Raw genomic sequence first — 27,917 nt, 5'->3', positions numbered from 1 at the left:
TACACTCTTTGACCAATGGTCGAATATTTGACCTTCTGACATAATGGTCAAATTTATTTGACATCATGGTTGTTGTTTGCCCGTGTTTGCCCCATGTTAAAATTGGAGAGTGACAAATAATTATCTCTGACCAAATTTTTATCTGACTAAAAGTGACAAATTTTTGACGCTTGGTCAAAGAGTGTACTACAGGCTTAAGATTGGCAGGTAGTCACAATGCTTGGTACTCGAAGGAGCATACATAAATAACGTGGCATTCTTTTCATGATTTCCCCCTCCCCTCTCATAGCATTAGGTCACAAAATATCAACCCCCCTTGAAAGAAAAAACGTAGCATTCGGTGACACCAACCTCCCCCCCCCTTCCACATTCTAAGAAAAACGTACAAAAAACAAACTGTAACATTTAAAAAAAAATCATTTGAAAAAAACTTCACCGTGTCAAATTTAAATTATTTATCACTCATACATTTGTGATAGCATTTCATATGACGATCACAGTGCTTTATATAATTATCTTCTGCTTTGAAGAATTTGTCTTTTGGTCCTACGAGGAAAAAAGTTGATACTGCTCCATACAGTCCGAAAGATTTGCTTTCTCATATTAAGTCATGGACTACCTTGATCGATTTGATTTCGCTCTTGGTTACATCTACTGGAAAAAGTCATCATACAAGACAAACACAAAATGAGCTTTTTGAGTAACTTTAATATAAAAATAATTCACATCTTAACTGTTGTCATATTACACCCCCCGTCCGCCGCCACCCGGCGGTTGAATACAGTTCAATGTTGTTTTCATCTACCACGTGATCGCCTAAACCGTGCGTTATCATATACGATATATTTGCGATTACAACCTCCGTAAACCTGTTGTGAGGCTCTAATCACGCCTGGTCGAATGCAACTGCAGCACGCGGTTCATGTTATTCGCATCCGTCAAACATTATGCTATCTTATCGAATCGTTTTGCGTTATCTATAAATTTTAATTCGCTTGTACACGCGTGAGAAGCGACGTAACAGTAGAAAGTAGAACACAACGTGGGCACGAAAAAAGTGGTATGAGAAACAACATATCTATTGAGCACAATGCGCGGAAACACCTTTGCGTCACATTTTTGTATGTTTTTTAAGGCTACTATAGTACGGTCGCGGCTGGGGGCCCAGCTGTTCGAGAGCGAAAGTAAAAATCCATCAAAGGTCTAAGTCAGACAGGAAAAGTAGATATTTAACAATGGCCTCTTACTACGATTAATGATTTTTATGAAGCATTCTCTTTTTTCAGTTACACTAAATCCGTTAATAAATATATTGCGTTCTAGCCTTCTCTTCCAACAAAACATTCCCGCTTGTCTTCCCGTCTGTTGAAGTATGCCTTTTCCCTAGAAACATGGATTTAGCTCACAAACAGTTCAACCAAACACAAGAAAAAGTCTATCCTAAACCTTGTAGGTATCTGTACTAATCGTTGCCATTAGCCGCAAATTTCACCTCACGTTAAGTATTTACACTCTCCCTGTGGAGTTTTGCATTTAGTGCGCTATTGGTGTGGAACAAAACAACTGAAATCATTGATAATGCTGTATTAAAGGGAATCGAGCTGAAGCTGAAGAAGCGTCAGTAAGTAGATTTTCTTTTGGCAAGAAAAAGCGAATAGATCTAACGGAGGCTTCCGATTTGGCACATTTTTGAATAGATTCAAGCAAATTTTGTTTTTTTTTTTGGTTCATACCTTTGATTTAGCCGAAAATCCTAGGGTACTGTTTTGGTAAAACATGTGAGTTCGTTTCAATTATATTCGCTGAAATATTCTTTCTTTGTAACAACACAGCAGTCGGAACAACGTTACAATCTAGCATAGTAAAATATTTTTTTATAAAACAACAAGGTTGATAAACAAGAGAAAAATAAACCAAAAATGCAACATAAATGGGTCTGGTTTCATTGCTAGAGTACCTGCCGTGAGTTATTTGATGGCAAGCCGTACTTCAATGCATGCTTTTAAATTTTGTTCGTCGTTCTCCTTCGACTCGCTTTACCGACTTTCTCGGTGCTTGCGGCAGCGCTAGCGCTTACCTCTATCACACAGCTTGTCCTACTGTTGTTGTCGGTGTGGTTACTTCTCTTAGTTCTATTGTTATTAGTAGTGTTATCTCTAAAACTATCGCTAAGGGCACTAAACCTACTGTTGCTGCCATTGCTAAGGGCGTGGTGACCAGCCGACCATTCCCACCAGCCACCATTTTGACCAGCTGACGAAGACGCTGATTGGCGACCACCGAATGACCGCGACCACCATCCACCCACAGGCTGAGCGTTTGTGGTGCCACTTGTGGCGTACTCTCAAGAATATTTTACCTTGCCGTTTAGTTGGCGCGCTACACCGCCGCCACCAACGGCTGACCGGGACGAGGAAATGGCTGATGCTCCATTGCCCCCGAAGGCGTACTCGGTCGCGTGGCTCGCCACTTGCTGGATGCCTTTCTCCATACAAGACTGATAAATCGGTTTCATGATCTAAGAAGAAAAGCGAAGCAAACAAACAATTCATAATAGCAAATATACAAAAACAGGAGCTGCGACAGGATAGCACCGGACACTGGGGAGCTTGCTGAGTTAGTAAGAAATATGAACAAAACCATTAAACAAACCAGGTGTGGTATTATTATGCATAAAATATCAAAGCCCTTTACTTTGAATAAAAGCTTGGCCTGGAAATTTGGGCTCAACTTTCTGCCAGCGACACGAGCCTGGCCATGAAATCAATTTGAAGATTTTTAATATCAAGCAAACAGCATGAACCTTTCTATAGCTCCCCAAAATTTTGCTTTCGATCTGATAACAAACCGAACAGAAAAAAAAACATTATAAGGAAAATAATTAAATAAATAATAATTATTATAAGTTTACTCTAATAGCAAAACTACGGTCACACTACATGGGTATGGACGGACCCATTTTACTATTTTTCTCACTCACAACATGTTTACGTTTCCCACGAAACTGTTTTAGTCCTTGAATAAATCTATACCTACTCGAAATATAAGACACTGAAGTCACTTTTTACGCGTAAAAACCGAAATTCGCGCAATATTCTAAAATCGGCGTAAAAAAGTGCGTAAAAAGCGACTCCAGTGGAGTTTGTATGCTTCATTTCGAGACTAATATATTTCTGATATACTCACAAGCCAATAAAATGAATACGATCTAGAGAATGAGAACAAATTTGTAAAGATTTTATGGGTATTCAAGTAGCGCTCGTATACAGATGAAATATTCAACTCCATGGACGAGTAATACAAGATACGCAGTTTACGGCTGGGTATTCACGAATTCTATAGGAAGACCCCTAATATATCAAATTCAATCTCATTGTTACTTTATAAGGGATTCACATTTATATTTAGAACTTACATTTTTAAAATTAACTTAACAATTTTTTATCTTAAATACAGTTTATTGTTTTTTTTGTACTATGCAAAATAATAGCAAGTTATTCAGTTTCGAATTCTCAAAGAATTATGCTAATTGAATGTTCAATTATGTTATTTGAATGTTGATTTACTTTTGATTGAAATGAAGGATGACTGCTCGACGCGGTATCAGAAACTAGTAAAGTGCTTGCGATTGTTTGAAAACAAATTGCATGATTTTTGAAATAATCTCCTTTATTGCTACTGAAGAAAAGCGAATGAATTCTAATTATTAATGCAATATTTTTTTAATTAATTAGCAGAAAAAACATCTTCAATCGCATATATTTCTAGTAACAAGTGAAGATTTGGCGATCATTTCATGCAAAACAAACATCTTTAATCGCATTAATAGTTATCTATAAATCAAAATATGGCGATCACTTCATGGAATTCGATCTTGTACAAGATTTTTTTTTATCAGCGATGAGTTTCGTTGTGTAAACGTTTAAATCCAACTATATACTTACCTGATTAGTGCGACCAAGGTAGAACATTGTTTCAAATATTTACCTTTGATCGTTGTCGAAATTCTTGAATACCAAATCGCTTCTACCTGTTCGAACACTATGCAGAGAAGCTTCCTTCCCGAGTAAACCCAAACCGTAAAAAATCCAAAACCAAAACATAAAGCCAAACTAAGCAATGAATCGACACACGGCACAAGTTGTTGGTTTTTCAAAAAAGTTTTGGTTCACTATTAAACTAGTACGGATTTACAGTAAATTTAACATCTTAAGAAAATACACGAGCTCGTCCTGGTGCACGTACAGTACTATCCCGAAACCGGACAAACAGAACAAATAAACAAAGTAACTTACATTTTCCCACAGCAGATTCGCGAATTCATCTAACCGCACGCCAAAATCGCTCAACTCGCCACTGTACCTGAAAAACGCAATCAAAGGACAACTAAATTAACCAACGCACATGATTATGTCGCATTAATCCTACCGAATATAAGCCCACGTGGCCAGCGTTAGTAGAGCGATACCCATGATCAGGTTGGCGAAGTTGGCGAACGTGTACAACCCGACCAGACCGAAGATCCCGCTAAAAATGTACATCACTACGGCAATCGCAAAGTAGACGGCCGGCGTTCGCGCTGCTTTGAAAATATTTTTGCTCTCGTTGTTTGCCCTAAACGTCATATACGATTCATCCAGGTCCTGTTCCAGCTTTTCACGATACTTCTCCGAAAACTCCTCGCCGCCCATCTTACGTTTAGAGGAGAACTAAAACAAATATAGAATACCGTCAGAATATTTGCTAGGCTTCAAGTTGAACCAGGTACTTACTTGATGCAACGCTTTCTCCTTTATTCGATTGTGCTCTGAGTCAAGATGGGCTGTACTTAAATATGGCTTGGCTCCGCCACAGACGTCCTCCATCAGCTGTGAATAGATTTCCTTAGCTGCGGCCACTGCGGTTAGATTATTGGCTTCAGCAGTCGCCACCAGCATGCTTTTCGGTTCTGGCAGTTCATTGCCCTTGTAGATTGCCATGTACGATTTAAAGTATTGTACTAAATCGCGTGCTTTAACCTTCTGTCCGTTAATTTCCTTTGCAATTATGTTCTGGGGTGCGAGCAACATCGGCACCAACTCCTTGAGGCTGTTTTTAAACTCGGTGGTAATGTCCGCCAGCCGACCGTCAAACGTCTGATTGGTGGCTACCGTGAGCCCAGGATGGGGCATTAGGAAGCACGCGATCTCGGTGAAGCACGAAGTAATGTGCCTCCGCAGTGACTGCAACTCCGGGTGCTGCTTGTCCTGCACCTCCAGTCGCCGCTTCAGAACCACGTCTCCTCCCAAGGCACCGTATTCCGCTTCGTATGGAAAGCTCCAGTCGCGCACCAGAAATTGCAACCGTTGGAAGGGCTTTTTGCCACTGTCGGCCAGCGCAAGACGACCATACTCAGTAAACAGCTAGAAAGGATATAGATCATTAGCGATTTGTATTTTTAATAAACAATGTGTTTGAGTCACCTGTAAATGCTGTAAGTCGTCCTCTTGGATGTTCTGAGACAGGTTGTAGATCTGCACGGACGAAAGCATTGTACTAAGTGCGAACACTGTAGCACAATCCCGCACGGTACTTTGACTATCGAAGGCACCTTGGGTGTCCATTAGAATAATCGCCAGCTGTAAGTAATTGACGAGTGAGTTCAAATTTTAAGCTAAATTTCAAAACTGTTAATCCAATCCCAACAAAAAAATCTGGAATTTATACTAACACTTTTAAGAGCGCATAAATTCATATTTTTCATCAATACGGCTGGTTATTGTTCGCATTCCAGAAACCTACCTTTTCACCGTTCGGTTTATCATGCAGAAAGATGTCTGACCACATCAGAATACCGGTTGTGTCACGTTCGCTGCCACCTCGCCATGAGAAACCGGTCAGCGGTTCATTTTCGTCACCCAGCCACTCCGAGGCGCTCTGATGATGAACGTACTGTAATGATACAACATAACATTAAAAGTTTTAGGATTTGCAGTTGACAACGCTTGTAACTCACTTTCGAGTACATGTATCGGAGGAAAAAATCTAACAAAAAACTTTTGCCCTTCCGAAAGGCGCCGGCCACCGACACGACGCAAACCGTTCGATCCCGTACATTTTCCTGCAGCAGTATCCCGTTCAGAACATCCTCGTTCAGGACGAAGGTGTGATCCTTTAGGAATTCGATCACCTGCACCGGCTTGGCCTCCATACTATCACAAGCGTACCAATCGTGCCACCGGTTCGAATCGTTCGCAACTATCACTGTCGCTTTCTATCGGCGTGAGTCTGCACAATCCGAATGTTTGGGCACACCGTGCCAGCTCTGTATAAAGGAATATATGCTTTCACTATTTTTTGTTCGGTTTGTTTTTCTAACTGTTGCTTTCGATGTGCTGCAATCTGTCGGATGAAAGATAAAAGAAAAAAAATGTTAAATTATTTCAAACGAAACAGAAAACTTCTTATTGTGATCCGATTGGTTCAAACGAGCGCTGTTTGTTACTTTGTTTCTCCCTTCAGATTATTCGCTTATTATGGCTCACATTACGTCGCACGTATGATGATCGTGAGCATTGTTTCTTCACTTTTCCGGCTCAAAAGATGCACATACCGCAAGGGAGAGAGGTAACAGAAGAGTTCGATTATTGCACAGGTGGGCAGAGGCTGGAAAATGGCGTATCAAGGTCGCTTGGCTTACATAGCTTAACCTGACGCCGTGTGTAAATCGTGTTAAGGTGCTGGGTCGGTTGCAGTGATGTGCTCAAATGAATCGGAGAGAAGGTCGCATGAAAAATGTATCTACTTTGCTAGCATAAAATAATTCAACCGGAAATTTGGATTGAATCATTTTCTCATGCACGGCGTGGTCCAACGCTTCACAGAACGCGGGTTGATTTAGGTGTCAAATCTTTACAAATACAACAATATCTTCTAACACTTTAAGTTATTCTTTCTCCCAGTGACAAATGTTGTGATTGTCATGATTATTTATTTATTTGGCATTTCGTCATAATGACATGGCCTGATTAACAAAGTTTCTCCAATTCACTCGGTTATTAGCTGCCGCTCTCCAATTCCTGGAACACCGTGTACTCTCTGCCAGATCTATCTCCACCTGGTCTACCCATCCTGCCCGCTACGCCCCTGGTCGTCTTTTTCCTACCGGATTCGAGGCAAACACTACCTTCGCAGGGTAGTTGTCCGGCATTCTTGCAACATGTCCTGTCCAGCGTATCCGTCCAGTCCAGCTTTAGCCACCTTCTGAATACTGGGTTCACCCCGCATACTATTGTCTAATTGCAAAACTTAGCAGAGGGGAGTTTCGTAGCTGCAAGTTTACAGAGTCCGCTTTGAGAAGCCTACTTAAATCCTACTGAAATTAGGCCATTCGCTGCTGAAGAACCTTAAGCAATAAGTTGATTCTCAAGCTCTCTCCATACAATGAACTCTACAATCTCGACAAAATAAATCACTCCGACAATAGAACTAGCCAGAGAAACGTATGGCAGGAAAAAGAAGGATCGGTAGAAGAGAGCAATAAGCTTTTTCGGATAAGACCGCTGCGGAAAACCTGCTGAAGAAAACCACTGCCAAAGACGTTCGATACCCTATTTAAATAGAGATAAGAGATTGAGACATGTTGTCAAGGAATGGCTTTCAGAAAGTTGTCTGAATTTTCATTTAAAAAAAAAGGTGATTGAAAAAATACGGTCATCAAAGTTTTTTTCAGGCGAAACTCCGTACTCAAAATATGCAAGACAGTTTTCTCGAAAATAATCGAAACTACGTCCGTGTGAAACATTGATCGATTATTTGTACCGCAGACGCATGCATATAGTAGCAATTCGAGAGCTATTTAATAGGTGGAAGCTAAGATTTTTACGCTCAAAATCGTCCAGTGAAAACCCCAAAATTGTATGAATTGTATAACCTCAAAATTGTATGGGAAAAGCCACTGTCCAGCTTCAACTTAAGATTATGCTGCAATCACATTTCAGACATATTTAAGTTCATGCTGCAATTATAAAATTGTATCAAAAATGATTTTTGTATCAATTTTTTTTTATTAAATCATTATTCTTTATTTCACCCCTATATCGAGAGCATGCTGAAAGTTTCATCCCAGATGAAAATGCTCGAGTCAGTACTATCTTTTGGCAGCTGATCAGAATTAGTACCGCGAAACCACATTCAAAGCTATAAATGATCGCCTCTCTGATTCGAGTGGTGAGTTACGATGATGATCTAATAATTCGAGTAGCTTTGCATATTACAATTGGAAGTCTAGCTTTCATATCCCAAGTGCAATGCATCCAAAATAACTTGAACCATTCGATTATATAAATACATATAAGAATATAATGGGCAGCGATGATGATGTTGATGATGACTACGCTGTAATGTACCAACCAATACAGGAGAGGTGTTCTTATAGACGTGATTGTCTAAAAATAAATATTAAATTACTGTTCCTGCCTCCTCGAGCCGATTAAACGACGGAAGATTATTGTACTTGCTCTTGTGCCGTTAAGCGGAATGAAATCAAAAGAACACAAGTACCTACACACATACGGGATAGGCAAAATGTAGAGCAAGATTAGTTGCATCGTTGCTTTGTTTTTTTTTTGAAAATGAAACCGGGCTCTCTCAACCCGTTACATGTTAGCAGCAGGTGCAATACATTAGAATCTAGCTTTAACAATTCACATGAACAAATCATAGGAGGATAAATTTCTGCACTAGGTATCTTCAATTACTTAATCAAACAGTTAGACGCTTATATACTTCAACTTCTACTGGATTGGATACATGATCTCATGCACTCTCTCTCCCTCAACTATACCAATCATACCTATGATTTTTCGAATTTTAAGTTTTATTTCAAGTCCCAGAGTCTCAGGTAATTATTATAAATTACAGGCAACACTAAAAAAAATGTTGTGAACAATTCAATCAGTTCAGTTAGGAATCCAAATCACCTCGACGAAGGTGATTTATGGTAGTCACGTATATTCAAGCGGCGTGGTTGATTTAAATATTAGTGCATACATTTTCGCGTGCTCGAGTTCAACGATGCTTGAAACAGACATGCATGAAAATTTCATCACTACGATAGTGTCGGCCAAAGGGGTATTCTAATGTTCAATTCATTTTTCCACTTTAACATTTTCTTAAATTAGATACCAACTACTGGCTTTATACTCTAGCTAGCAGGTGTGCTTAACATAACAATTTATTTTTTATAGTCTGCCCTGAACTATCCTGTGTCGAAATGCATCCATATTCTGTTTTGTTTGTTCAACAAGTAAAATTTGGGTTTTTGCTAAAGTTAAACAACTATGCATTGACTGGTCTCACGATTTTTCATCCATAGCTCCAGTACTACATTTTCTGAAAATCACAGTTTGGGGATGTAGATCTTGAAGTTTCATTTATTTTCAAGACATTTGGTTAAAAAAACAATTTTGACAATTTAATTAAAAAACAATTGAACTTCTTCATGAACAATAACATTTTTCATCGATTAAAAAATAAAGATTTGACTACATTGAGGGACACCCCAAAGTTCGATTGAGATGCATTGTGTTTTTTGCATTTTTTTTTTTAAATTATTGCGCCCTCATAAACAGTAATGCAGAACCCTGATATAAGAAAATACGATCAAAGGCTCTGAGAATGGGTGTGAACCCCGTTGCCTAAGACACTTCTAAATAAATCAAAGTGGGTGCTCATAGAGAAAAAAACCTTTTTTTATTAAAAAAAACTCTTTCATAGTCATATATTTTTGCTTAAAAGTGCCCACTTTGATTTGTTTAGAAAAATTTCAAGCAAATAAATTGTCTAACTAAAAAACTTTTTTCCAAAAATATCTGAGTGTAGTGAGAGTGACATTTGGTGTAAGATCTCAAAAGTAATTTTTTCAACATTTTTAAATGAAAGCTTAGATAACTCTTCAAAGGTCATCCCTTGACCAGGGTGGGGAAATGTACTTGTACGCTACAGTATTCACACGACAATAGCAAGATTTTTGTAATTACCACTGTGGAATGAAACACTACGCGACAGTAGCCGCTACCGAAGTTGCATACGATCTGCTTTATCTCTTGCTTTATGTCACGAATTCAATATGAACAACAATTCTCTCGCTCACTTCTCTTTATACTGTTGTCATTGTACAGACAATCTCTGTCTCGTGTGTTATTGACTGCACTGAGAGAAAAACACTTAAGAATTTCATAAGTTCAAACTTATGAACATGCATAATTTTGATTTCATTAGACACTTATGCATCACATATCAACGCGTATAAATTTTATAGGTCTACCTTAAAATTTTCATGTAAACGTTATATGTATTTCATACGCGTAACTTATGATTTTTATAAACGTCAACATTGTGAAAATTCCATAATTATATCTTATAAAACCTGTAAAATGGTGGACCAGGATTGTATCATTCTTAATGAGCCGAGTTTAATCGCCGATTTCATTACTAGTGCACCGTCAAATAAGTGTTTTAAGTTTATCGAACTAGTTTCATTGAATGGACAAGCTTTTATTGGTTTCGCGGCAGGTTATTTGGAAATAGGGGATACAAAATTATTCTAGAACTGGGTTGAAAATTGGAAAAATTGTAAGTACCTACCTATCTACAAATCATTTATTATTCTAGTAACTACGAAATATCATTTTTATTATTTTAGCAATCCCGAAGTATTGTATTCGTTGAAGAGACCAACGCTGACGCTGAAGACATTCAGCAAGAGGAATCAAAGGGCAAACATGTTAGCATAAGATACTTTAAATGTTTTGAGTTTTATTTGTTATATATTGAAAATGCATATTTACAAATAAAACTGTTTTGAGTACCTTCCGAAAATAAAAATCTAATTGTCTGAAGTAAAAGAACAGGCATGCGTTTTATAACATAACAGTTAAGAATTTCATGGCAACAATTATGAGCTTTATAACATGAAACTAATTATATTCATATCAATATCTCCATAAAATTCATATTGAAAAGCTATGATTTCGATATGTCTGTTTTTATAACATGCATACATACGACCAATAAATTTCACAATTATGACTTATGAAAATCGTTAGTGGTCGAAAATCAATTCATAAGACAAACTTATGACTTCCATAGGGGATCCTTGTGGCGCGAAATCATAAGGGGTTCTTATGGAATTCAATAATTATTTTCTCTCGGTGTGTAGCTGTCTGTGCTATATAGTGCATTTATCACGCATTGAAGTGGAATCAATTTACTTAGCATGGATTTTTATTTGGGTCCGAGGACATTAATTGAATTTGTAAGATTCATGCTTTTATTGTCCTGCTTTTGCTTAAATATGCTAAATTTGGATGAGACTTTCGCTACAGCGAACTATTTTCGAATGAAAAAGTTTAGAAGTTGGGATTCAAATCTTCTGGTGTTCACGATTGGTGATGTTTTTCGGCAGTACATATATAGAAATTATTTATTTTCCATCTTATTGCTGTACTAAACTGTCGCATGATTGCTAATTATTGTCATTCGCACAATGGCTACAGTCGAGATATCGAAGCGGCCGGAGATCGGCACAGAAGAGAATCGTTAACCATCCGTGTTGGCTTCTAGTCAAACGCTTCTCTCAAATAGAGAAGCGTACAGTTGAACGCAGCTGTCGCAGTCTGCAAGAGAGGCAACAATTCTTTTCGATACGGTGTCATGCAAAAATGTCAACTGTTCGACACACTGCCCTTGACAACTTTGCTCTAACTCTTGTCATTACCAGGAGACACGTTCAGAAGCAAATAACGTGAAAAATACTGAACATGGAAGTTTTTGCTATTATTCGGATCTTCACACATCCTCCGAACTAGGTTGTCCAGAGTAATGTCTGGCCCGCTCACTACCATCATGTCGCTCCGCGCACGCGCAAAGCGAGGACAAACGAAGAAGACATGCTCTTTAGGCTCTACCGCATCCACACACTCGGGGCATATGGGGGACTACCTGAAGCAACCTGTGTCAGGTGGAAGTTAACTTCTCCATGGGGCCTCCCTACCATCAGTCAGTGCATCCATCTACCCTTCGCGGAATTGGTGCCAGCTAATCATCGACAATGATCTTCTGGAACCTCGTATGCCCTTGTGTCGCGTTGGTCGATGCATTCCACGTCCTCCCCAATGACTTTGCCGATAGGCATCATGCCGGACAGGACACAGATTGCGTCGTATCACACTGTACGAAACGCACTCGCAACCCCCAGGCACATGATCCTGTAAGTGCTTTGCAGTTTAGCACGATAACTGTTAGTACCTAACGCTTTAGACCAAACTGGGCCCCATACCTAAGTATGGACAAAACCACGCTGGCAAGAAATTTACGCTTTCTGCCATACACCGCTGAGCTATTCGAGATAGTGCTTCAATACCCGTTGAAGCTCTCTTGCAGGCATAGTTGACGTGGCTCTTGAATGTGAAATTATCGTCAACCATAGACCCCAAGAGTTACAAATATCGCTTCGAGATAATGGTGCAGGCTCCGACTCTGACCACCGACTATTGCTCTGATTTTCACAACCATGACCTCCGTCTTATGATGCGCTAACTCCAGTTTCCTGGAGTGCGTCCAGTCTTCGACCTTGCGTTTACTGTGCGCGGCCATCAACTCGAACTCCTCGATCGACTCGCCGTAGACATTTGTCATCTGCAAAGCCGACGATCATAACTCCTACAAGAAACTTGAGTATCAACACTTCGTCATACATGACATTCCACAACACCGGACTCAGGATAGAAGATAATTGCGAGCGCAACCACTATGGAGCCAATTACGCAACCACTGGCGCTATCTAGCTTTCTACGAGCGGTAACGGCGGACAGTGCACGCAGCTCATTTTGACGTTTTCTGTAGGTCAGAAAATTTTCAATCGCAATAACGGAGTAGAAAATATAACAACGTCGTAGCGTAGCATAGCAACTTTAACAAACTATGGGCGTTTTGTTATTTAAATTTCGGATCAAAACAAACAAAGATGTTATTTGAAGTTGCTATGCTACGTTGCAAAATTTTTATGTTTTTGACTCCGCTACTGCGATTGAAAATTCATCGACCTACAGAAAACGTCAAAATGGGCTGCGTGCACTATCCGCCATTACCGCTCGTGGGAAGCTGGATTGACCCATGCTTCACGTCAAGCGCGACGATTACGCAAATGGAGTGCCCTTCCGGAAACCGAACGACCGTTTACACCCTCCCTGTACCTCCACAGTCTGTTGGGGATAATCCTCTCAAGCACCTTGCTCGCAGTGTCCAGCAGGCAGATAGGCCTGTATTCCTATGGGTTCCCTGACGGTTTCCCAGCCTTCGGCAGTAAGACCGATCTCTGCCGCTTCCACCTCTGCGGGAAGAGGTTCGCCCACTAGATTTGTTTGGAAAACCGTTTGGCAACTAAACTGTCTCTCTAAAAAAACATCAACTGAGCGTCTTGACTACCCACAAGCCGTAGATATGGTGAGTAGCTATGCACAGCATTTTTCTTTTGAAGGACGAAACCATTTACAACCATGCTTGTCTTTTCTCCTCAGTAAACCTCTAGAGTGCAGGAAAACATCTTGCACTGCGGAGACAACTGCCGTCACACTAAAGAGCAAATCAATACGCTCATGCTAGAAGAGAGCGACAAACGATTTTTTCTGTTCAGCTACCTGAACGCACTGCGGTGAAATCTGAAATCTCTCTCTTGCGAGACAATGAACTATGGTGTACTTTCTCACACGTGTGGACTTCACGCACAATAATTACACTGCAGATCTATCTGCGGTGCGTTTCACAGTTGGTTTCTTGAGCATGGCAGAAGAGGAAAAGGGATTGGGAGAAAAAAAATAGACTGCGTTGCTCGTGCCGGTCGAATTTACTCTGATAGAATCCGTTCGTAGCTTCACGACGACTACATTTTTCCCGGTAGGTTTTTTTTCACCTTCCGGACTACTCGCCAGTTTTCTCTGTAGAGTGTTTCACCCCTCTTGTTTCTATCAGATGTGGGGTGAGCTGGAAGTGTGCTTGTCTCTCTGTAAGCTGGTTGGGACACTTTGGAGTGAGAAAGAAGCAGTGTGGTGGAAGCATTTGCTACACGCAGGCACATACTGGAAGGGAAGTGCGCGGTGAATTTTTTCTCCTCTCCTTTCACATACTGAGGAGAATGACAAGCATGTTTACAACTGTGCCGAAGAAATCACACCAATCAAACAAACCGTTCTGGTTCATTAAGCAGACAGTATGTGAAGTAAAGAGAGCGAAAATAAGCGAACTGGAAATGTGATACAGATTTGGAAAATATACCGCATTCCGACGGGACTTGAACCGCAATCTCCCTGTCTCCGGCATGGTGTTTTGACCAATTAAATTACGGGGGACGGTGGTACTGTTCCACAGTCTATATCGTATAACATTCCACTGCCGACTTATTCTATTGCCTTCCGTTGTTGTGTCGCACTTGCAAGCACGACGCAGACTGACTTAGGTTTCGATCACACAGGTCACAGTTATCAGCATCAGCTGACTTTTCTGTGTGTGATGAGACATTCCTTTCAGTCTATAAATAACGCTTGCACAGCAGTGTGTGTAGTTAGGGATGTGCAATAGAATAAGTCGGCAGTGGAGTGTGATACGATATAGATTGCGGAACAGTACCACCGTCCCCCGTAGTTTAATTGGTCAAAACACCATGCCGGAGACAGGGAGATTGCGGGTTCAAGTCCCGTCGGGATGCGGTATATTTTTCCAAATCTGTATCACATTTCCAGTTCGCTTATTTTTCGCCCTCTTTACTTCACATACTGTCTGCTTAATGAACTTGCGTGTTAACGGGAAAAAGCCGTTGTTAAAAATAGAAATTTAGTTCGAAAAAACCGTTCTGGCTCTAAAAATATTTTCAATTATGAATACCGTGAGGCGCCCTAATTCTGCGCACTTCGTATCAAAATGTTGATGCTGTTTAATAAAAAAGGAAACATAAGCAGAAAGTTGACATCTAATACATAGGAAATCACTTCCAAACATCATTTTTGAAGATCTGCTTTTAATTGATATTTTTTTAACATTTTAATAGCAAGCAGAATTAAGAGCCGCGTAGAATTAGGGCACTTTACGGTACCTATTTTACACAAGCCCTTTTAAAAATCCAACTTGATGAGAAAAAAATAATTATAATACAAGAAGATATTATTTAGCCTGGAGGAACTTCTGTGCAAAATAAGTCAATTGAAAAATGACCGATCAAACTTGTTTCCCTTAGTTGCTTGCAGAGACTTTGCAAACAATCCTCTGGCCAGTTTTATTATAAAATATGATCAAATATCATAAATTACAGTGTTGAGCAAATTCGGGTTACACAGAAAAGTTGAGCCTCACTTAACGAACCAGAAAATCCGGTAATAGGAAGTATAAATGTCCTGGTGAAAGATCACAGAGCTCGTTATGCGTCGGTGATTGACATCACATACTGAGCGTTGACAAAAATAATTTTATACTACTTGAACACGAAATGACTAGAAATAGATACCCAAAAAAAGTCCCCAACAACGACGCGCAGAGATCTAATTCTGGAAGAAGAGTCAATTTTTACTCTGTTGCTTAGCATTTTCGCGTTGGAATCGAACAATAAAATTAAGACTGCAGAGAAAAAATTGATACATCACCGATTACCAAGCAAATATGTCTTGATCAGACGATTCATTCAATTTTCGGCCAACTCACGCTAAACGCGTTGTACAGTGCGACGCTGACGACAACATACAAGCGACTACCCACAGCCACAATCAGCGTTCACAAATACGACCTCTACTCGGTGCTCAAGAATTTTATTCAAATTCTTGTTGCAGAGCAATTACTAATACTGTTTTTGCTTTCCACGAGAAGCATTCGTACTAAAACAACAATCAGACCTCTACGCCTGTGCAGTAACCAATTTTTTCACTTTTTGCCATAACATGGTAATTTACACTTTTGCGCCACTTCAACGGGTTCTAACGAACATTTCTAATCTTGTGTTTCAGCAGCCGATTGCAAAAAAAACTAATCACTTTTTTATACCTGCTGCTGCTGACGTCGAGTACAGGTTCCAATTTACACAAAACCCCGGCCGTCAATAATAAATAATCGCTTGTAATTCGACTCGGCTACCAACTCAGTGGTCATCGGCAAATGCACCTCCAAAAAAATCAACTTATCGCTTCGATTCGATAAGACACTGACTGCGCTGGTCTGTTCCCGTATGCTTCAGTAGCTTTAACAATGTTAACAACCGCCTTTTGCACAGCAATTTCAATCGATTCAACCTCAACGCGTGACACTTGTCACTCGAGCCACACCACTTTCGGTCGAACAAAGCATCGTAACCGCAAACGCGTCGATCAATAATCGTTGACTCAATCAATCAACACTAAGAAAGCCATCGATCGCACTCACCCCACCGGAATGGAAGAGCCCTTAATTTCGCGGCCCGTGGTCCCGTGAAAATGACTATTTTCGTACGAGCAGCATCACCGCACCATTACTTGTGACTGTAAAATACGAACGGACGGACACCGACTTGAAGGAACCGAAACTAAACCAAACCCCTGCCCTGCCCTGCCGAGTCGAGAGTACAACCTTGACTGGCCGCGAGGGCACCGACTCTGAATCTCTAGAAACAGTACATAAAACGTATTTATTTCATTGACTTTAAAGTACGGCACCGAGTACCGGACAGTGTCGATCACAATAAAAAAACCGGAAATTTCCTGTTATATGACAAACTATGTAATGCCAAAATGCTGTCTCGCTGCGTTTGACATTTCAAAGTTATTTACGGGATAGTTTAGGGCTAAGAATATTCTGACCACGATCTGTGCTTGGTTCAGTGCCATCTGGCGCGATCCCGTCAAATAATAGCGGGGCTAAATTCAACATTCGTTCTATACTTCGTTGAACTGACTAGCTTCTGAAATTGAAATCGGTCACCCGAAGAACATTTTGGCTGAATTAAATAATCAATTTTTCTAACAAAAGTATACTTAGGTTACATGCAAATGTTAGAAACCGCTGCAACGCTGCATGGTGAATCGTTCAGTAAACAGGAAAAGAAGTAATTTGAAAACGCCAAAACAGTATAAAACAACCATCGCTCTACTGTTGACTGTTTGAAGAACGATTTCGTGGAAAGTTTTTTATTGACTAGTTTGATTACCATACGTTTGCATGCTGCATTATTTGCATCCTATACCTGATTTGCGCTTGTTCAACTGCAATACAGTAACACCACCTGTATGATTACTAAAAATCTGCTTGATGATCAGCATACAGTTGGCAATTGAGACAGGTTGTTGGAGGGATTTTCAGATCGTGATACGCGAAGCCATTGCAAATGCTCATCATAATGTCATATCACGGCAGTATAGTACCAAGGCGCTTTTCCTTTTCGATTTTCTTTCGAGCTATATTGAGCTCCCATGCAAAAATCCTTGCAAAACAGAGTTCGTAAAATATGTGGTGTAAACTTTGCATCTAAACTTATGCCATGATCAGTAGATCATGGAGGTACAATGATCAATAGAAAATCAATAGAAAATAGAAAATTACTATGAAGCAGGGGCGACTCGTGGCTTTTGAACCTACCTGTTCAACTACAAATTTTGAAAATCTCAGTTTGAGGAAGTAATCACAATCATGTCCGCGTAATCACGCAAGTCATTCTATTCGTAACTAAAAACCAATAAAATATTAATATAAATTTGCGATTGAAATATATTTTTGCATGGCGTTCCCGTGTGCAATGCACAGGTTGCACTTATGGACGAGTCGCCCCTGCTATGAAGCTAACAAATTGATTAAATTTTGAGCAGAAGCTGCAGTCAAACAATCACAAAGTAAATTTTATTTCTATAAACGAGCAACTCAATCCGCTATCGGCGCGGTGAAGGGTGTTACGGGCAAAAATTGGTCAACCTAAATTTGCCGTATTGTTTTTATCGGGTATAAAAAAAACTGGACACCCCCCGATCAGAAGAGCATAACTAAAAAATTACAAAATTCTATCAACGTGAGATACAAATAACATATTTTGATACACTTTTGTATTTTTCCATATAATTTTGATAACAAAATTGAATCTGAATGAGTTATGATAACAAAACGTGACATGAAGTAGTTCTGAAAAAAGTCCAACTAATTTTTCGTTTTTATCAAAACCTGTTGTTGTAACAATGTTTGTTATTATATTGTTCTAAATACTATCTTATTTTGTTAGAAAGCTGATATATTAGTAACAAATTTATATATGTGTGTGATACTAGTAGAATCATTTCTGTTATATTTTCTGTTATTTTAACACCTAACGGGACCAAATTGAAAACACAGCCTGTAAGGTTTTTCCCGTAACAAACTAACATCTTCTGTTACATTTTTGTTTTTTTCTTTCTGATCGGGCCCCCATTTTAAAGATGTGTGTGCATCGTACCATACCTTATGTTTAATTTTGACATTTGCTATTCAGTTGTGAAAATATCGTCGAGGCAAAAGAAACAACGCCTCAAAATTTTGCGCGCGTATCCCGAAAATCCGAACTACGCCCTCGCCTAGTTGGCAAAATTATTGAATGTGACCAAATCAACCGTCAGCAACGTAATAAAAGAGTTTATGTTGCTCACGGCATAGCACTCCATGGCCTTTAAAAATACTGGTCTATCGTCAAGCGTAACCTCAAAAAGACACGAGAGATAGTTGTCAGCGAGATGCAGTTCAAGGCTATCTGGCATTCTGCGTCGAACAAAGTGACCAAGAAGGTTGTACATTAGAGTGGGGCGTCGTTATATGAAAAAACCCAAAATTAATCCACCTAGCGGTGAGACCCAGCCTTTCTCTTTCGAACTTATTATTTGCATAATTTGCATGAAACCTTCAATCAATAGAAAAAAATACACCTTAATAATTTCTGCAGAGTGCTCTTTTCACTCTAAATAACGAATTACTGGTAGCCAAAAGCATAACTATGCCGAAAATTTTGGAAGTTACATGAACTAAATATGTTTTAAATATATGATGCGAATTTTTTTTATCCCGGGTATAATCGAAACGTCACTGTATTCATATATAGGTCGGATTATATATCATTTTAGATTCAACTTTTTGTAGTAGGAAAATTTTCCCTGATGAATAACAGCCAAAACAGACCAAATATCATTCAATATGAGAATTCGTGGAACAGTATGATACCCAGAGTCCAAAAATCAACTTCAGACATTCTAAATTTTTGGATAGTAGCTTCCAGTTTCATTACCAAATGTAAGTTTTCAGGAACTGAGATAATGCTCAGAGGCCGGGAATCAACTTCATACTTCAATTTGAAATCCGATTTTGCGATTTATGGTTTCTGGAAAACTACCTTGGGGCATCAAATGGTGAGTTGATAACCTGGAAGGAGCGTCAAACATAGCTTCGGCTATGTTCCTATCTCACACCTCCACGAGTTATATGATTACACTAGACTGCCGGTTGAAACATGGATACAACTGGTTGGTGTTGCCTGGGCAATGTTGTCATCCGACAATAACTAAGTGAGAAGGTGCGACGCGATCATTGGCGCGTAAACCATATTCCGGCGGTAGAGGAAATGCTTCGCCAACCCGAGCGTCTGTTCACCAAGATGGTGCGGCTCAAAACAGCGTCTGATCTCCATGTTAGGAGCGGCTGATCAACGTCCTGGTGGCAGCGTGGGACTCTAAACAGAGCTGACACGATGGTCCTCCGGCGAGACAGGGGGTTGGGGAAGGCCTAACGAGCCGCCCCGGAAAACATGTTACAAACAACGTAAGAGATAATACGGATCGGAACAATCGGCATGGACCTAGGCAACGAAATAAGGACTACGATTGGAAACTTGTGACATGGAACTGCAAATCGCTCTGCTTTCCAGGATGCGACAGGATAATATATGACGAGCTACATCCACGCAACTTCGAAGTCGTAGCGCTGCAGGAACTTTGTTGGTCAGGACAGATGGTATGGAAAAGCGGGCCCCGAGCGGCTACTTTCTACCAGAGTTGTGGTACCACCAGCGACCAGGGAACCGGCTTCATAGTACTGGGTAAGATGCGCCAACGCGTGATAGGGTGGCAGCCGATCAACCCAAGGATATGCAAGTTGAGGATAAAGGGCCGGTTCTTCAACTACAGCATCATAAACGTGCACTACCCACATGAAGGAAGACCCGACGACGAGAAGGAAGCGTTCTACGCGCAGCTGGAGCAGGTCTACGATAGCTGCCCGCGACGGGACGTGAAGATCGTTATTGGGGACTTGAATGCTAAGGTAGTACGGGAGACAATGTACAGACCGGTAATCGGACCAGATAGCCTGCATGCCGTGTCTAATGATAACGGCCATCGGTGCGTAAACTTTGCGGCCTTTCGTGATATGGTAGTCCGAAGTACCTTCTTCCCCCGCAAAGGTATCCACAAATCCACCTGGAGATCACCCGACCAATAGAAAGAAACAAATCGACCACGTTTTATCGACGGCAGGTTTTTCTCCGACATCATCAACGTTGGCACCTAAGAATATAGTGCGAATATAGATTCAGACCACTACCTAGTATATGTGTGCATGCGCTCAAAACTATCGACGGTGTATAACACCCGCCGAAGTCGAACGCCGCGACCAAATATTGAGCTACTACGGGACGCCGAAGCTGCACAGGAATACGCGCAGCAGCTGGAGGCAGTGCTACCTACGGAAGAGCAGCTTGGCGCACCTACCCTTGAAGATAGCTGGAAAAGCATCCGATCCGCCATAGGTAGCACTGCGGTAGCGCTACTAGGTACAAGGGCCCCGAATCATAGAAATGACTGGTTTGACGGCGAATGCAAACGGTTAGTCGAGGAGAAGAATGGAGCCGGACGAGAATGCTGCAACACCGTACGAGAGCGAACGTGGAACGATACCGACAGGCACGGAACAGCCAAAAATCAGTCCTCCGAAGGAAGAAACGCCAGCAGCTGTACCAAGCTAACGACACTCGGAAGTTCTACGAGAAGCTGAACAGCTTCCGCAAAGGCTTTGTGCCGCAACCGATATGTGCAGGAGCTTGGACGACAACCACCTTACAGACGAGTGTGAGGTGATCGAAAGGTGGAGGTAGCACTTCGACGAGCATCTAAACGGCGATGTAGTAGAGCGCGAGGATGATATGGCAACTGATCTTGGTGCACAAGCAGAAGACATCAGAATTCCAGCCCCCGATCTTCTGGAAGTGGAGGAGATTGGTCGGCTGAAAAACAATAAAGCTGCTGGAGTGGACCAACTTCCCAGCGAATTATTGAAATACGGTGGAGAAACACTGGCTAGAGCCGTGCACTGGGTCATTGTCAAGGTTTGGGAGGAAGAACAAGTACCGGAGGAGTGGAAGGAAGGCATTGTGTGTCCCATCTACAAAAAGGGCGACAAACTGGAGTGCTGCAATTACCGGGCAATCACTCTGTTGAACGCCGCCTACAAGGAACTCTTCCAAATACCTTGCCATCGACTATCACCATTTGCGAAGCAGTTCGTGGGGCACTACCAGGCGGGATTTATGGGTGCCCGCGGCACCACGGATCAGATATTCGCGGTTCGGCAGGTTATGCAGAAATGCAGCGAATATAACGTGCCCACACATCATTTGTTCGATTTTAAATCGGCGTACGACACAATCGATCGGGACAAGCTATGGCAGATTACGCACGACTACGGATTTCCGGACAAACTGACGCGGTTGGTCAAAGCGACGTTGGATCGAGTGATGTGTGTAGTTCGAGTTTCGGAGGCACTGTCGAGCCCCTTCGAAACCCGAAGAGGTCTAAGGCAAGGTGATGGTCTCTCGTGCCTACTGTTCAACATTGCCCTGGAAGGTGTCATTAGAAGAGCGGGGATTAACACGAGTGGCACGATATTCCGAAAGTCGGTTCAACTGTTTGGTTTCGCCGACGATATTGACATTGTGGCTCGGACCTTTGTGAAGATGGCGGATACGTACATCGGACTAAAGGCTGAAGCCAAACGGATTGGACTGGTCATCAATGCATCGAAGACGAAGTACATGAAAGGAAGGGATTCACGAGAGGACAATTGGTGGTGATGAAATCGAGGTGGTTGATGAGTTCGTGTATCTGGGCTCACTGGTAACTGCCGACAACGATACCAACAGAGAAATTCAACGGCGCATTATGGTAGGAAATCGTGCATACTTTGGTCTCCAGAGGACGCTCCGATCGAGTAGAATTCGTCGTCGCACCAAGTTAACCATCTACAAGACGCTGATCAGACCGGTAGTCCTCTACGGGCATGAGACATGGACTATGCTTGTGGAGGACCAACGCGCCCTTGCGGTTTTCGAGCGGAAGGTGAGTACCATCTTCGGTGGACTGCAGATGGAAACGGAGAAGGCGAATGAACCACGAACTGCAGGAGCTGCTTGGGGAGTCATCTATCGTCCACACCGCTATGATAGGCAGGTTGCGGTGGGCTGGACATGTTGTAAGGATGACAGACGACATTCCGGTAAAGATGGTTCTTGAAACCAATCCGTCAGGGACGAGACGGAGAGGTGCACAGCGGGCAAGGTGGATCGATCAGGTGGGAGACGACCTACGGATCCTACGCAGACTGCAGAGCTGGCGAACTGCAGCCATGGACCGAGTGGAATGGAGACGACTCTTACGTACAGCAAAGGCCACACCACGGCTCGGGACTGTTTGGTAAGGAAAACTACCTTAAATTGCCAAATCCAATCCAATAAAGGTATATTGATGTTGTATCTGAAGTAATAATTGAAGTATAAAATGTGAAATTTGATCCTAAGTTGTAGTTTACGAAAAAAAATTTTTTTGAGAAAAAAATATTTTTTTAATAGTAACTATTTAAAACAATATGTTGAAAATCTATGTTCTGGGGCACTGGAAAATCTGAAAAAATCACAAGTATTTTCGACGAAATTTCGAAACTTCCCTAAAAATTTTGCGGTGGTTATTTTTTGATTAAAAGATATGAACCTTCAAAGTTGGTGCCGCAACGCGAGAAGCGAGTGAGCAATACTACTATTGACAATCCCAGTTTCAGTTATATGCAAAAATTCTGTAAGGTTTGTAAAATTAGTTTGATAGAAATGATTAGCAAATAGTAGGAGGGTGGTATCCAAGACACGACCGCATAGTTGACGTAGGACTACAATAATATTATATTTTCATTTCGAAGCTATGTTTGATTTAAGCTCGTTTTACCTCTGTAGTTTGCTTGATTTATTTTAACCAATTTAACATCTTCCAAAAGGAAAGTATTTTGGTTCGGGTGGTAATATCAAGTATCTAGGTCGTCAGCCCAAATTCATCAAGCGACACTTCAAACGACTTGGAACTTCATTGGTGGCCATTTCTACTGTTAAGGTCGTCTTTGACCACTTGAAAAGTCAAAAAAGTCATGAAAAAAGAACCGTTCATTTTTGGCATGGTTCGATTTTGGCAACAGAAAAAACTCTGGCGTGTTGTCAAAATCGAACGGGGTCTGTATTTTGATTATTTCTTTGCAGCACTCTATCTTAGAAGAAAAAAATTCTCTTTAACATTCACAATGGTCCAGAAACCATATTAGGGGGAAAATTGGGTCTAGAGCTCTATAGTAATGTTTTAGAGAAAAACTTTTTTTTTTACAAAGTTACCTAAAATTATTGGAGCTATAAAATTGTAGAACAAGGTTTTCTATCTACAAAAATGAAAAATTTATATACTTGATAGCATCGAAAATTTTGGTCACTCTAAAATATTGCTATAGAGGTCTAGACCCAAACTTCCCCCTAAATTTGGTTTCTGGACCATTGATGAATACCTTTCATTCTAATACAGCGAATTTTCTTTTTTACGCGAAAAGCCAACCTTATATAAAATATTCAATTGAGTACGATTTAGTAGAAATTAAACTTCCTTCTTCATCTATTTGTGTTGTTGAACTTGGCTCACTCACCGATCAAAAATAGGCAAAGATGTTACATAAATTTTTTTCCTGCAGTTACAAGCTAGTGGAGAAACAATCGATAACGAAGTACAGTTTTAGTAGAAAATGAATATTCATAGAAAATTTGAAATTGACATAGAATTTTATGAACATGTTAACATTCAATTCAGGTCAATTTAAACATTTTATCAGTACACAGAATCAATCAGAAAAAAATTGATCAGTTTCAAGATACCAAAGAACAACGAAGATACCATATTTGAAAGTTATATGTCCGTTATCTTCGAAAATAAACTAGGCTAGAGTGATGCACAACATTAGCCTCAGCAATTAATGTTTGCATACATTGTTCAATAACAAGTAAGGTTATGGAAAGTAATATTTTCTTGCAAATGCTAGTTCACAAAAAATTTCAATTGAAAAATACAAATACTAATGACGGAACTCTAATATCAATATGAAATGAATTTGGTTTTCCTCTATACCGCCACCGCGTGATGCAACTAGTATTGTCATATTGGACTAAATTCATTTAGCTAGTAAAATATAATCATCAGTACAGCTCGTTTAACTACATAACTACATATTGTATGGAGCATTTTGGTTTTCTATTGTCTTTTTATTACCCTATATTCAGTTATTTGAATAAATCTGAAAAAAGCAGAGTGTAAAGTTCAAAAATAAACATTGAATTCTGATATTTGCTGCTATACGAAACAAGAAAAAGAAGAAGAAGAAGACAATTCAAACGGCAATTCGATTGTGTTCCACGCCCCACTTCGCGTCAACAGCGGTAATGTCGGTTTCACTTGGCTTGACTGCATAAAAATGAATTTCGAGTTTTTCTGCACTGATAGAAGACGAGTAACCAGCGCTCTTTCATACATTGCTCGGTGCAGTACTGTTGCCTGTGCCATCATATTCTCCTCCAAGACATCAGTTTTATTAACATTAACATATATATTAACAGCAGAACGTAATACTGTTTGATAGTGGAGGTGGTTACGAACTTTCCGAAAAGCTTCACCTTCAAGACATCAAAATAGTCTAGGCTCATGGAAGCTAATATTAGTTGACCTATTGGGACGGGGAGATTCTGTCAAATTTTTTTTTGCCACTGCTATACAGGATATCTCAGCAGGCAGTTGGTGTCTATTCATGAAGTCTGTGCCAGGCGTGCTCGCATATAATTAGTACATTGTTGGTGACAATTCGACCTTGAAACTTTTATTCAATTTTTACTGTTAAACAATGAAGTAATAATGAAAATTGAAGAATCACAAAATTGTCCATCATTTTATCAATCCAACGACATATTGACTATTGTGATCTATCATGTGGTTACATCAGTATAACCGTTTGAAATCTTTCATTCCGACGTTACATCTTGGTTTTAGTTTTCGCGGAATGCATCTCAATATAGTGCGGTTAGACGTAGTCCTACGTCAAAAGGAAGTAATCGAGGATCGTTTCTGTTTACATAAGTGGTGATATTTTTTCCCATAATATTTATTTTCAACTTATGGTCAAGATTATTCTCGGCGCAAGTGACCGGATATTGAAGCGGCACGGTAATTCGCGATCATCGCGAACAATTCTAAGGCGGCATCATCGCTATCGCGCACATGCGCCAGCAGTTTGCGTGCAGTTTCTCGTTGTGTATATAACCGAGTCAACAAGGTAGAAGTTGTTTGGTTTTTCTTCTTCCGATTCGTTGAGGAGAATAGGGATAGGATTTTAAACACCTTTCGTATGGAGGTGCTCACTAATAACACATATTTAGAAATACAGTTGCGAACTCTATGTTGATCATTCAAAGTGCACTGGAAGGAAATAATAACACAAAATTATATTGCTCTTCGATTTAAAACGTCTTTAATATGAGCAAAACTGATGTAACAAGCTATGTTGTCCGAAGATGAATAAACAAAACATCATGGACTAAACAGAAAATCATCGAAATTTTTAGTATATATAATATTAGTACAGCAATACTAAATCAGTAAATCTCAAAACAAACAACATAACCAGTGTTTTGAATGAATGAAGGCTGGCACAATCTCTATTTCCCATCTACGTGTAGGTATATAAAAATATCTACAAATCAAGATCGTTTTGTTTTTAGAATACTAAGTCCTGTTATCACAATTTGGACTTTTGTCTAAACCCTATCCCCGCATAGAGAAATCAGTTTTTACATCGAAAAATGACATTCAAACTCTTATTACTCAGCAACCGCATGCATAATTGGCACAAACTATATTGCATGTTGACGGCTTAGAAAATTTTCATCGTTAGAAATTCCAAGTATAGTTGTTAAACTGTTCTCAAAGTTTATGTGTCAAGTGATGTCATATGGCATCACCTGCGGGGAATGGGTTGACGTAGGATGCAGGGGTAGCAGTAATATGCTTAAAAATTGCCTGCTAGATGCCCATTTACCTTAATTAGTTGAATTAGAATGTGTGACAAACATGCGAAGAACAATAGTTTTATCAATGCCATATTTTGGGACAATTGAAATGTCCATTGTCCTCACATATAAGCCAATCGGTATTATAAGGGCTCTTTCCTATTATGAATTTGAACAATTAACCAATGCGGGTCGTTTTGTTCAAAATCAAGATTTAACACGTTGGTACTAAGTTTAGGAGTCCAGGATAACAGTAAGACATAAAATTCTATGTTCCTACTATAATTTTTATTGAAACTTCAGTGGAAATCTAAACACAATGAAGAATGGAAATAGCTAATGATCGTAGGAGTCTGCGCACTGATACAATAACAAAACCTTCCCAAAAATAGTAAATACCTATTCTGCTTCCTTACAGTTGTTTCAAACACTCATACTGTTTCTAGCTGGTGGTTAATCGTTTATCTCCAATTCACAGAACGATTTACTTAATATATGCACTATCAAACCACTGGTGACGCTGCACTGGATGCGTTTTAACTTGGGTGATGCATCAGCACATCACAGAAAATCATGTTCTATACTACTTTCGTTGACCCAACTCTATTGCTGTTATTTTTTCACTGCCGTGGGTCGTATTCTGCTATCTCACTAGCTGATAATTGCCGCTAGGATAAAAACCATGCGATGATTGTTATCAGCGCTTCGACCTTTGGAATTAAGGCCAAAAACAGACTTTTCACAGTATTTTTAACCATGAGCTCATAGCGCTAATAGCCATCACTTTCGATAATCGGTTTGGCCCAAGTCACTACGTAACCACCTTGGATTGAATAGCGAAAGACAGCTCACTTAAGCCTGTAGTACACTCTTTGTCTAATGGTCAAATATTTGACCTTCTGACATAATGTTCAAATTTATTTGACATTGTTGTTTGCCCGTGTTTATCTTTGTTATCTTTGACCTTTTAATTATCTTTGACCAAATTTTTATCTGTCAAAAAGAGACAAATATTTGACGCTCGGTCAAAGAGTGTACTACAGGCTTTACAGAAGGAACATTATATTCCACGAAACAACACATCACACACACTTCTTATTTTGCACGATCGCTCTCGCACGGTTGCCTTGATGAGGTGTTGCAATCCGAACCAGCGCGAGAAAAAAAAAACTCTTTTCACACAACTTATTATTGCACTCGATTCGCCCACCAAATTATTTGATCAAATCCATAGACCTCAGCTGCGCCCATCACCGAAAGGATGATCGCGCTTTAACAATTATTACCGTATTACGGCATAGACAAACTTTTTCCTCTAGTCGCGGCTAGAAAAATCCACAGCCAGCACTCGAAAATAAAATAAAATTACAAACTTACAGATATGGCGATGATGACGAGAACACTGATTGAATGCTTATAACTCCTGCTTCTCTGCGACGACGGTGTCCAGCAAAGTTGCCAGTAGCATTCGAAGAAAATCTGGCAAAGTATATATTACAAGTTGTAACAGCTT

At 40.2% G+C, this 27,917-nt stretch overlaps 1 protein-coding gene across 5 annotated transcripts; it reads right to left on the bottom strand.

The window, feature by feature from the left end:
• Positions 1–688: 688 nt before the first annotated feature.
• Positions 689–27,917, bottom strand: LOC129721633 (atlastin). Of its 5 annotated transcripts, none has more exons than XM_055674412.1 (8): positions 27,782–27,917; positions 5,996–6,381; positions 5,782–5,931; positions 5,463–5,618; positions 4,773–5,402; positions 4,429–4,709; positions 4,296–4,362; positions 689–2,518 (listed from the first exon to the last, which is right to left on the bottom strand). In XM_055674412.1, exons 2-8 carry the CDS (start codon positions 6,188–6,190, stop codon positions 2,345–2,347), a joined length of 1,653 nt encoding a protein of 550 aa, XP_055530387.1. In that variant the 5' UTR covers positions 6,191–6,381; positions 27,782–27,917; the 3' UTR covers positions 689–2,344. The 5 variants fall into 5 exon arrangements, with proteins under 5 accessions (XP_055530387.1, XP_055530413.1, XP_055530377.1 ...); XM_055674438.1 differs by having other exon boundaries at positions 27,691–27,803; XM_055674402.1 differs by lacking the exon at positions 27,782–27,917 and adding an exon at positions 26,804–27,209.

The sequence above is a fragment of the Wyeomyia smithii genome, chromosome 1 (assembly GCF_029784165.1).
Source record: "Wyeomyia smithii strain HCP4-BCI-WySm-NY-G18 chromosome 1, ASM2978416v1, whole genome shotgun sequence".
Lineage (NCBI taxonomy): Eukaryota > Metazoa > Arthropoda > Insecta > Diptera > Culicidae > Wyeomyia > Wyeomyia smithii.
Note: the sequence above shows the minus strand (reverse complement) of the source record. Positions and strands in the feature narration are given on the sequence as shown.

Coding starts and splice junctions, on each gene's coding strand:
- LOC129721633 (XM_055674412.1), bottom strand. CDS start 6,190: ATGGAGGCCAAGCCGGTGCAGGTGATCGAATTCCTAAAGGATCACACC. Junction 5,619..5,781: donor ATAAACCGAACGGTGAAAAG/GTAGGTTTCTGG, acceptor AATTACTTACAG/CTGGCGATTATTCTAATGGA. Junction 2,519..4,295: donor CGAATCTGCTGTGGGAAAAT/GTAAGTTACTTT, acceptor TTTTCTTCTTAG/ATCATGAAACCGATTTATCA.